We start from the raw sequence: 12,702 nt of genomic DNA on the forward strand, positions 1-12,702 counted from the left end.
AACAGAGTTAATATTTTTCTCTGCTCAGTAATAATGTCATATATATTCTCCGGGAAAGTCCTAAGTATTCTGGATAATAAAGTCCTATACTACAGATAGGAAGTTATAGATCAAAAACTCTGGAGTGATCTTAAAAAGTATTATTTTATTTAAAAGAAGTAATGTCTAGAAACAAAAAACTCCCATCAGATGATGTTTTCTTTTAATATGCATTAGAAATATACCGTTAGATAAAACGTACTGCTTTTCAGAAAGGCATAAAACACTAGTTTTGATATAGTGGAAACAAACCATATATACACAATGTAAGCTAACCAGTCATATTCTGCTCTAAAATATCACTGATTATATATTAATATGTATAATTGTATTAAAATAATGATCAGGATCAAATTCCATGGGGCAGATTCAATTCGGTCACGTTAGTGTAGGATTAACGATGCGTTAGTACTATTACATTTAGGGGGGAATTCAATTGGCCGCGTTACGGGTAAAAGTAACGCAGCCTGCGCATTATTACGGTAATAATGCGCTTAATTATCGTTATTACGGTAGTTTCAATGCCAGCTTTTGCTCGCAGCTCCCTCAGCAGAAAGCCGGGTTAAAACTACCGTAATAACGTTAATAGTTTTAATGCCGTGCAAATTCGGGGGGAATTCAATTCCTCCCTTAATACTGTAATTTTTAACCCAGATTTTTACTCGCGATCCCGAGAGGTACGAGCAAAAATCAATGTTAAAATTACCGTACTAACGATAATAGGTAGCAGGCCGCTTTATTCCTAGAATAACGTGGCTGAATTGAATTGGCCCCCATATTTGAAAACAAAACGTTGTACGTCCTGCGCATCCTTTGGCCTACAGAACTACGGTTACCTGATAAGATTCATTACACCGTTAAGTGGAGAGTAAAAAGCACAAAAGGTTCTGCTATGGGTTCTTCAGCCACTGTTTTATGACATAAATCTACAGTGAGGTGCAGCATGGCTATTCTTAGGGGCTAACAAGGGAATTTACATAAAAATATTAAAGGGCTCAACAGACCCCAATTTGACAATATTCCAGCACCAGGTTCCATATAGCTGTATTTGCTCATTTCAGACTTTATTTCATATGAACCAATCATATTATTATTATTATATTTATTATTATTTTCGTTAATCAAGAGTATAGAGAGCCCCGTCCTGTCTTCTGCTCCCACCAAGTTAAACCCTCCTCATGATTATAAAGATGTGTGAATTACATAATGGTGACAGATGCCTGGGATGCAGCTGTCAGTCCGTCCTTGCCAGCAGCATCATCCACCTTCACCTCAGCGGAGTCACTGCTCGCAGGATCACTAGAGGGAGCCTTTGTCTTCCCTTGGACAATAAAGGGAGTTTCCATGTTGTATTCAGGCTGCCGTGAGCCTCTTCTGCTCCTCACACCAGCAGCAGCAGCAGCACCAAGCGGGGAGTGGGGTGTAAATTGTGCAACATGCAGATGCCACCCGTGCCTCCTACCCCTTCTCTAGGAAGCAAGCCGGGCAAGAGGGCACCCGGGGCCGGGAAGGTGCAAGAGCTGCTGCTGTGCTAGAAGGAGCCTGGGATCTGATTGTATTGGAGCTGTTCCATCTGCGCTGCTGGGTGCGCGTTGGCCAGTTTGGACTCACGCAGGAGAGTGGGGAGAAAGGACCAGCAGCTGTTGGTTGGTGGCTTGTTGCCGATTCCTGTGGCCAGGAGAGGGGTGAAGGTGGCCTTTGCAGAGGCTGCACATCATGGGGAATGCAGGGAGCATGGATTCTAACCAGACTGATTTCAGGGCACACAATATGCCCCTTAAACTGCCCATGCCTGAGCCAGGTGAACTGGAGGAGAGATTTGCTGTCGTCTTGGTGAGTACTCAGATCATTGCTGCTCTTGGCCAGACCCCCCCTGATTTGTGTTTTGTATTGATGCCTGCTCAGCTCTCCTTTGCAGAAAGTGCAATCTCCACGTCCAACCTCCTAACATTAGTGTCTGAGGCTGATCTAGGGGAAGGGTATTGCTGCTCTACTCACTACAATTCGCACTGAAAGCTGCCTTGGAAAAGCCCCATTGTCTGATTGTTTGCAAGGGGTGGCTCAGCTAAGCACGTTTCTGCTCGATCCTTTCAGCCTTTTCAATCGGGAATGCCTTTGTAGTGTAAGAAATGGGTTGTTGTCCCATGTGGAGATATTATAGTGTAAAGTCACTGCCTGGACGAGCTGTCTCATCTCAATAGTGGCGAATGGGGAGGGGGGCACTGAAAAAAAATCTGCATTTTATTAGCATCTGCAGGGTGTCAGTTCTTAAAATGGAAAGTCACTGACTTCAGAAGGACATTTTCCTCCATAATAATATAGTGAGAGCTTGAGTACCTCATAGATAACTCTGCTTTAGGGGCAATATCATGTGCAATGATTCTGAGTCTGGAGGTGTGATGTGTATTTCAAGTCCTGTGTGGTTTTTATAAAATATTAACTTTCAGCTTGTTCAATGAGTGGAAGTGCAACTCTGTATTTACTCAGTTCCAGTAGATTACTGTGAAGTGATTGTAATTCTATACACGTATTAAGTCAAAAAGTGTGGGAGCCCTTGCATGTAGAAGTGGTACAATGATTGACAGAAGGACAGGGCGATTTGCAGGAGCTTAATCACACCTTAGAGCACAATGTGGTGTTAAACTACTCACCCAGCATGACCTGGCATATCGTGTGGTTCACCTGGTACTTCCTTCACTTTTACATTACTATGATTATTGCAAAATTAAAAACCATGTTAACACTGTAGAATGTCTCTTGTATCACCAGACACTTCATTGTACTGTTAACTATGGGATAACAGTGTCAGAGTAACACACTGGACATCGTAAAGGAATATATCCAAATTGTGCGCCCTTCCTGCTCACACCCCCTTTATCCAACACCCTCTCCAGCAGTATGAAATGGTTGTTAAAGAACAAGTAGCAAAAAAAATAATAATAATAATAACATTAATGGAAAAAAGAATTCTGCAATTCTATTGACGTTTATATGTATCCTTATGGCCAGTACAGCTCTAGTAGAATTGGACTATTGGTAATATCAGCTCAGTTCACATGTGGCTGTGAAGGGGTTAACAGCATGTACTATAGCAGGCCTGGAAACAAATAGGATGATCTGTAGGTAACTTCTGTAAGATTTGCCCTTTAACTTGGAGTGTACGCCATAAATACTCATCCTGTACTTTTCTGAGTGTTTTATACATATGTTGATTAAAGGGCATGTAAGTGACAGTAGATATCAGAGGTGGGTAGATATGTGCTAGCACTGAAGATCATGCACTGACAATGTATAATGTTATATGCTTCTTTGTACTGAAAGAGTAGTGGATATCTAGAACATGCTCTCAATAGATATTAATGCATTTTTTGTAATAATTTAGAAAAACACAGGTATTTCTGGAGGAAAGGGCTGATTAGAGACTGAGTAACTGGATTACTGTGCTATCAATGACTGTTATTACCCCCCCCCACCCCCTGTAATAACACAGAAGACTTAGCCCATTTAACACATTGTAAATAGCTCTGAGTTTTTCATTGCCAAGTAAACGCTCTACTAGTAGTAACTTATTCACTTGCCATTGAGCAAAGCACGTCACCGCTGAGCAGATTTTGGTGACGATAAGCAATGTGTGGCATTTGAATTTCTTTTCTTTGTTTTTTAAATCTGTTATCCTAAAGCGGGATTAAGCCCGTGATTCAGCAGCTGGTGGCATGCTGAAACTTGTAGTTCACCAACAGCTGGACAGCCACAGGTTGACAAGTCCTGTCTGGAAGCAGTGTCCTTTTCTTTAGAAGCAGTGTGTTGTTAATTATCTCCTGTTATCATAGTGATTTACTTACTAATTACGGTACCAAGAGTTACTTCTCAACTTGGTTGAGATGGGTGATTTTATTGGTTGTGATGATGTCACATGTCCAGTCTGTGGCTTCTGGTCTGAGGATTTGGAGCAATGCTCTGTCATTAACACAGTAACGCTAGTATTCACATCTGACAGAGTAACATGTTTGTTCAGATGTGACAAGGGTTTCCTTCATAAAGTAAAAGGGTATTTTCCCCTTAAATATATACAGCTGAGCAATTTTGCACTTCCAATAATTGTGTGTTATGTCTGACAACCAAATTCATATTTAACAAACTGGGGTGCAGCTGTAGACCCGTAAAAATTATTTGTGGATTTTTAAGACTTTCATTTTGTTTGTTAAGAGGGGCAATCAGAGAATCCAAATGCACAAGCAGTTTTATCATAACGAAAGAAGATTTAATTTCTGTTACTTTTATTAATATACAGGAGAAGTGTGTGATCACGCTCCCACAGTATTCCATACACTCGGAAATTAGAGAGTTCAAATCTTGATATGCTGGGTTGTGCTGAACAGCAGATTCTGAATGCAGCTCCTCGTGGCGAAATGCTCGTTGAATTAAGTTTTGACTTTCTCAGTTCCTGAGCACTGACTGCGCTCTGTTCACCAGAGATGACTGCCACACATAACAGTCCTGATTTATTAAGAAGCATAAATGCCGCTACGTGCCGTAGTTTGTGTAAAATTGTTCTGTGCATACCCAGAACTGGAGCATAAACCAGAGAACACAACAACGTCCAATTCATCTTCGAGCTCAAAGAACCCTTACTACAGCCTACGATTCCAAGGGCAGAACGGGGAGCAGGCGTATGCATGTTGTCAACGTACAGTAAGGACTTGCAGAGCTCAAGCGCACGCAGCAGCGCCCTATTCAAGCTTTGGGCATCTCAAAGGCACCTGATTTTTAGTCGTATAGCATGCACCAGCTACAGGTCTGGTGTAAGTGCCGATTACTAGTGATGGCGGTTGTGTATACATGCTAGAACATGTGTTTGCAATCAAGAGCAACTGTAAAAATGTATTTTATGTACAGTAGTCATTCAAAACATCCCCAAAAATGAATTTTATGAGGTAAAAAAAGAAATTTTTTATTATATATTTTTAATATATATTAACAGGTGACAACAATTGAATGGTTGCATTCTTTTGTGACTTTTTATTCCATAAAGGTATTGGATGTCTCCTGCAGTGTATTGTCTGTTAGAGCAGAGCGGACCTAGACCCATATTCATCAACAGACGAATCTTTACATCCGCTCCTTGCTGTATACAGTCGTCCGTATACCACACATTACGTTCGTGTTGCGTTTGTTAGTGAATCAGGCCCAATGTGTATATATCTGAATGACACCCCCTCAATCCTCTGATGTTTAGAAGTTTCATATTGATACGTGACTCGTGAGTGGAATACTGAAGGGCCTGGCTTGTAAGTTTGGAGAGCGTCTCTGTATTCTCTGCCATTGTGCGGTGGTTTCATGCTCTAATCTGCACACTGTGCTGACAAGTCACTTGTAAACTAATTTGATGATTGTTTCAGTCCTACTTCTATGTGTTAATCCCCTCTTTCAGGGTGGAATGTGACGCTGGGGAGATTTCATGTGAAGTTTTGTGTTGTCTTTGTTATGGTTGAGTGAAAAGATATTTAAACACAAAAAAAAAAAATATCTCACTGGTAGATTGTAGTTTATAATGTTTAGAGTCTCTCCATGGCCTAGAACCAGACACCTAGGGGTATGTTTACTAAACTGCGGGTTTGAAAGAGTGGAGATGTTGCCTATAGCAACCAATCAGATTCTAGCTATCATTTATTTAGTACATTCTACAAAATGATAGCTAAAATCTTATTGGTTGCTATAGGCAACATCTCCACTTTTTTAAACCCGCAGTTTAGTAAATCTAGCCCCTAGTGAATTGATGGGCTAAATTCTCATAAATATTGGTTCAGCCACAAAATGACCACCTTCCCTCTGATTTGTTTACATTCGATGAAAGAGCACTGTGTCGCAATTACAAACATATACGTAAATCTTTCCGTACCTTGATTCCGATTTAAGATTGACAGCGCTCAAAGACAATTTAAAAACTGTTATTTTTCGGAAATGTTATGTTATGAAAAAAATAATGTCTTAATTTTTGTAATATTATTTAAATGATTGAATTTATTGTTTTTATGACAATGTTTATTATTCTTTTGTTGTTTGTTTTGCTCAGGTGTTCTGGTGTGATTCTTCATTTGTACGGCTGTTTGTAGAGAGTTACATAATAGAGTTTATTAGGACAGAATTAAATAACTAAGATAGAGGAAATTTTTTTCTACATTTCTACACTATGCTTTTCTACTCTGCTAAACTTTTTATTTTCTTATGTTCACTTTAAGGCCCTTGTACACAGAGGTATTAAAAAAAACAAGACCTGCAAAAGTGAAAGCAAAACCTTAGACTTTGTCCTCTCTTTTACAGACTGTTCGAAGCCTGTTTTATAATTCTCCGTAATGTTGAAATCGACCCAAAGCAAAGCAAACGCTTGTCAGAAAGTGTTTGTGTACAGCTTCTTTTTGCTTACATCATGTGTTGGACTGCCAGCGTTAATGGGCTTTAAAAGCTCATGATGAACATTCTTCCCAAATTCCCAGGTGGGACAGTCCTGATTTTAGGGCACTATCCCACGGATCAAGATTCTGGGACAGTTGCGTGGTACGACCCATTGTCAGATGCCCCTTCAATGGCTGGCGTAGCCAACCCAGGTGGAAGAAACCTAGCGATTTGGAAGATCTGGACATTCCTCAGGAAGGGGGAGTGACAGGCCACGTGTTATGTGAGCATGCACCGTTGTAGTGTGACCACACCCCCTTCATGTGGGCACTCTGTCGCTCCACAGTGGCCTGCATAAGTTGTCCCGATTACCCAGCTGGAAAAGTTGGGAGTTGTACGTTGAAATCCCGTTTGCACCAGCCCTTAAGGTGCATAACCAAACATCCCGCTGTGCCCCTTAATTTGAGCTGAGCACTTTTCCCACTGATGCCATTGTCTCCTAGTGATTTGATAAGGCCAGTGGTTAGGTTGCAAGCAAGGAGTGGGGAGGACATGGTTACATGATTGCATCACCATGATCCTGCCACAATACGTTTTATGGGGGTGGAGCTATGATAACGCAATCACGCCATCGAGCCAAACCTCCTCCCACTTCAGTATTTAAGCAGGTGGTATGTGGGGTGGAAGCCTACTCTTCCTGGAGTCCTGGAGACTCCCAGAAATTCGGGAGTAGGCAGGCGTATGTTATATTCCCATGATTATTATTTGCACCTATAAAATTGCTGCCTCCAAATAAACGAAATCAGTTAATAACGAGAGTCAAGGTTACTTTGTAACAGGCTGGAGTATAGAATTCAGCCCTTCAACCCCAATGTCAAACACATTAATGGTACCGTTGCAGACAGTATTTACATAAGAAACTACAAACTGGAAAGACTAGCCCCGGGGCTCTTAATAAAATGTATTTAAATTGTTTAAACTTAAAATCAATTTCATGGTCAGTGGTCTTTATTGCCCATTGCATTTAATGATTATTTCTTCTGCTGGACCTTGTAGGAAAGTATGAACCAATTCTGTCAAACTGCTTGTGTAACTGGCTCCTGGCTTCTGTGCGCTGAGAATAGCCCAGTACAAAGTCACAAGCTTAATCTTAAATGCTGAAATGAAAGGGATTATTGTGTGTCCTTCTGCACAGCACCCACTGGAAATGCTGTGTGTATTGTGCATTCTTTTTGCCAGTAGTCATTGCTGGGCACATAGACACAGGAATCAATGTGGACATCATATATTATACCTGAGCATTCACTTTCCACAACGGTGTCGGATGCATAGTTAGCATGGGGGGGTTAGTTTATACAATACTAGACTGATTGAATAACGAACATGCAAATCAGTCCTGTATTGTTTTGCTGGAGGTTAAATCTCCAGTGACTGAATCATTTGTATAGAGCCACCTGGGCAAACAATTCCTTGTCACCTGTCTGGATGCTACTAGCTCATTAACATTCCAGGTAGGCAATGTCTGGCTCCCTAGCTATTGTAGAACTACAGGTCCCAGCATGCACCGACAGTATCCATATAGTAGAACAGATGTCTTCAAGTATGAATGGCCGCATACATGTTGATCTTGATCCCAATAATTGCCCCCGAACCAAATCCATTATATTCCCATAAAATAAATCTCTTATGGAGTAATATATATCCAACAAAATAAAATGCACTTTGGGCCTGATTCATTAAGGCACGTATCTGCCGATTTTCGTACCGTATGCAAAATCACTCTGCGCATCCCAAGATATGTCCGTGAAGGCAGCCATGTCTGCTCCGTCATCGTATGCAAAATACATTTATTACAGTCTATTATTTTGGGGAGTGGACGGGGTGGGGAAGGGACATTTTGCTGTAATCATTGTAGAGTAAGGGCGTGCCAAACTCAAGCGCATGCAGCACCTTCCGAATCAAGCTCTTACCATCTCAAAATTACTTGTTTTTCTGCCGTATATCTTGTTCCAGCTACAGGACTAGTCTAAAGCTGGGTACACACTACAGAATTTTCCACCAACTTTTTATGCCGATCAATTTTACATGCGATCGCTCGGTCCATGGTCTGCATACACACTAGCCTTGTTTTAGAAGATAAAGGGTAGAGCGGACTTCCATTTAGCGACTTTTTACAGCCATGTTGTCGTGAGCAATGATTGCAATTTCGTACACATCGGTCGGAAGTTTATACACACTACACAACGGAAACCAGATTGGAACGAAAATATTAAACAGTACGACCAACCAAATGAGGCGACAATCGTCCATTTGGGCAGACTTTCGACCTTCGTGTCACTACACACACTGACCCGACTTTTGAACGAGCGGTCGTATGTCGGCTGATTGAGCCGATTATTGGACGAACACCGTGTAGTGTGTACCCAGCTTTAGTCCTGATCAGTAGTGACAGTCTGTGAATTAGGGACAGTTCACAACTGTGGGGTCCAGCAGCAGCAGAGCTTTGAGTCCAGAGGAAAATATCTTCCTTTCCTACACGCTCCCTAATTGGGACTGCATATAGATCTATTTAGACATTAGTAAGATTTGTTCTTTAACGTACCTGGATTCCATGGAGTCTTTTCTTTGCCTAGACGTTGTCCCATCCACCTTTTTACACTTGTGTAGTTATGGTTACAGTGTTTGTATCTTGGATGTTGCGTTTTTTGCACATGTTCTAGAGCGTTTGAGTAAAGACTATTAGAAATGAATAGTTTGGCAGCCTTGCGGGTGACTGGCTGCCAAATGTATTTGGGCTTCACATGCACTTGGCAGTGATGAGTGGCCCCGAATTTCCTTTGTCTCGGAATCATGACGCGAGTTAGACTATGGCTGCATAGAACAGACTCAGCGTTTCTGTGTCTCCTAGAGGCTGCTGGGACAGTCGCCTGACAATGGCTGTTCAAACAGCCCTTTCTGCTCACTTTAGTGTCTTGTGTGCGTGCTGTTGGCTCACTGAGTCTTTCCACAGCGGTATACATGACTGAGTTTAAAGCACAGCTAGAGATTTGGCGATGAAGGTCAAAAAGCAAAGATACACCCTATTTACATAACCCTATTTACAAACAGGGATTATTTTCACTTTATTTTTCCATAAATGTTGAGTGAATTACATACCCATATATTTTACTGAAAGATAATGCACAGAGACCTAAAAGGGAACACACAAAAATATTATAAAATAAGAATTTATCAATGGGCGTTCTAACCTATCTACTTGTGACCTGGATGTTTCAGCCGGCATGTATCAATTCAACTTAAAGATTATAGCCAGAGCTCTCACTGCAAGAGACAGTCAGCCAGGATAAAAGGATGGTGTTTCAGGAACCGGGCGTAGGATACGCTGTGCACAGAAATTCAGAATTATAAAAATTATCCTTTGAGTCTATTACATAGACTGACATAAAAAAAGTCCACAAAAGTGGACTAAATACTTTTTGAAAATAAGAAAGTTCTGCGAGTTGCAGTCTTGCACAAAATTGGTATAAAGTTGCAAAATATTTTAAATGGAATATTAAAAAGAAACATGCAGTAAATTCATAATCATTGGTATTGAACATTATAAAGTGTCTTTTTCGTTAATAAGATAAACTTAGTGAAAGAAAACAGTCAATGTCATATAAATGCACCAAGATAAAGTTCACCAGCATCGAACAGTTAAAACACACGATTATACAATATACAATACTATATGATGTGCTATAAAATTATTGAACTATTGTGAATGGATGTCGCACCAACGTGACACACAACGTGATACATTGTATGATCAATTGCACTACTAATCTTTTCGAAATGAAAAGTACTAAGTCAAGTACATGTGTTAATGAAATTGACTAAAGTTGAACCAATAAGGTAAAATGTTATGTATGTTGTCTATATATATATATATATTTTTTTTGGAATGCCATATTTTTGACTTGACTTGTTTTCCAAATGCTATATGGTACGGATTCTTTGTTGAGATGGTTAGGTGATTAATTGCCCAAATAGTAGCACGGCAGCACAGTGGCGAAGTGGTTAGCACATCTGTCTCACAGCCACCATGGCCTTATCTGTGTGGGGTTTGTATGTTCTCCCCGTGTTTGCGTGGGTTTCCTCCGGGTGCTCCCGTTTCCTCCCACACTCCAAAAACATACTAGTAGGTTAATTGGCTGCTATCAAAAATTGACCCTAGTGTGTGTGTGTGTCTGTGTGTGTTAGGGAATTTAGACTGTAAGCTCCAATGGGGCAGGGACTGATGTGAATGAGTTCTCTGTACAGTGCTGCGGAATCAGTGGCGCTATATAAATAAATGGTGATGATGACGATGAAAATAAACATTGCATGTATGAGACACACATATCAATTCAGACCAAAAGGGGCATCAGTCAATTTCCTGCAGACATGGGTTCCTGGAGAGAGGTAGCAGCTGCCTAACTGGGAAACAGATTTGTAGATGCAGCCTGCTGCTGTGTTTTCACATTGGGACTTATTTAATAACACGGGGCAAAAAGCGACGATGTGCTGTAACCCGTGACAACCAATCACTTCCAGCCTTTAGTTCAGTGTACACATTATCTGGTTCCACAAAGACGTGTAGAGAAAAAAAACATAACCGATAATCAGAAAAGAAAATAGAAACATTTGGGAATGTACCAGTAAAGGTCATGATTTTCTCAGGAGTTGTAAGACTCTGGGCCTGATTCATTAAGGAAAGGAAAGCGCAAAAAAAAAAGGAGTAACTTTGCACCTTGGCAAAACCATGTTGCATTGGATGGTGGGAGGGGGAGGTAAATTTAAAACTTGGGGACATATTTATAGTTGGGATAGGGCATGTCCTAGTTCAATTTTATATTTCAGTGTAAAAATAAAGCTATCAAGTATTTGTGTGCCAGTATTTTCCGTACGTGCAAAATAATAAACTAATTTGCACCCTTTGCATTGTAACATGTTTTGTCCAGGAGCAAATTTACTTCTTTTTTTTGCTTTACTTTCCTGAATGAATGAATCAGGCCCTATGTCTTTATCTAAGTTAATATCTTTTGCCTTTTCTCATTTGCATTTTTTGTGTCTGTACTTTGTATGTGTCATTTTGTTACTTTTCTTTTTTTTGTAGGAATCACTTGCTGTGGTACTGACAGATCTGTTGTATATTTTGTTGTTGTTATGATTCTTTAGATGTGTTTGTAAATATTCTTTCACTTCTTACATTATGGATCTATTTTTTGGCAAATGAAGACTATACTATTTTTTTATTTGTTTTGGTGCTTGGTGTGTTCTTTACCTTTAGTGTTTGGGTTCCCCTATCTTTATTACTCAAAATATGAGAATCATACGCTTGATGTGTCTAATTGTGTTCACATACAGCATTCAAAATTATTATTATTATCCATTTATCTATATATAATCAACATATTACTCAGAGAAAGTTAATTCATATCAGTCCCTGCCCTAGTGGAGCCTACAATCTAATTCCATATCACTGTTAGTTAGTTGTTCGTTATGTACTTTGTCTATTATATCTTATGTTTGTTTGTTTTTTTTTGTTTGTTTGCATTATTGTTTTATGCTTTTTCACTGTTTTGCATTTTGCCTTTGCTTGCTTTATTATTTTGCTTGTTGGACTTTTTATGTTTTATGTACTGTGTTCCATTTCCTCCGCTATACAATGCTGCAGAATGTTTTGCCACCTTGTATATAACGATAATAATAATAATAATAATAATAATAATAATTTGCTGTAGTAATTCCAGCTACCCTGTTCAGTTCTGATTTGCGCCACTGGAAATCTTTTAAAGCTGATCCAACGCTAGTCAATAAGTTGATCAGGCTCGGCGCTCTTTTTATGGCCATCCACATGGCGATTCCAGACCATTTAAACCATTTTATTCCAAATTGCAGTGTGCCTGGGCACCTTAGCGCAGGATGCATATTTCCCAGGATGAAGGTTCCTGATAAACTCAAATATACAGGATTAGTGAAAATAGGAACCTAGGGACTGAGTCATTAAGGAGAGCAAAGCATAAAAAAAGGAGTAACTTTGCACCTGGTCAAAACCATGTTGCATTGGAGGGGGAGGTAAATTCAAAATGTGATAGCAGATTTAGTTGGGGTAGGACATGTCCTATAGATCAACGTTAAATTTTATTGTAAAAATTAAGCTATCAAGTATTTGTGTGCTAGATGAATATACAGCCAGTACTTAACTTATGTGCAAAATAATAAACTAATTTGCACCCCTTGCATTGT

The 12,702-nt window shown here is 39.9% G+C and overlaps 1 protein-coding gene across 7 annotated transcripts in view; it reads left to right on the top strand.

Moving 5' to 3' along the window:
* Positions 1-1,364: 1,364 nt before the first annotated feature.
* FMNL2 (formin like 2) overlaps positions 1,365-12,702 on the top strand; it is a 184,872-nt gene continuing 173,534 nt past the window's right edge. For 3 of the 7 annotated variants that reach the window (XM_075180884.1, XM_075180883.1, XM_075180889.1), the window contains exon 1: positions 1,367-1,872. In XM_075180884.1, coding sequence (XP_075036985.1) covers positions 1,756-1,872 — 117 coding nt within the window. In that variant the 5' untranslated portion in view covers positions 1,367-1,755. Of the gene's footprint in view, positions 1,873-12,702 lie in introns of all 7 variants that reach the window. The other 4 variants (XM_075180888.1, XM_075180886.1, XM_075180885.1 and 1 more) reach the window with 3 other exon arrangements.

Source organism: Mixophyes fleayi, chromosome 7, assembly GCF_038048845.1.
Source record: "Mixophyes fleayi isolate aMixFle1 chromosome 7, aMixFle1.hap1, whole genome shotgun sequence".
Classification (NCBI taxonomy): domain Eukaryota; kingdom Metazoa; phylum Chordata; class Amphibia; order Anura; family Limnodynastidae; genus Mixophyes; species Mixophyes fleayi.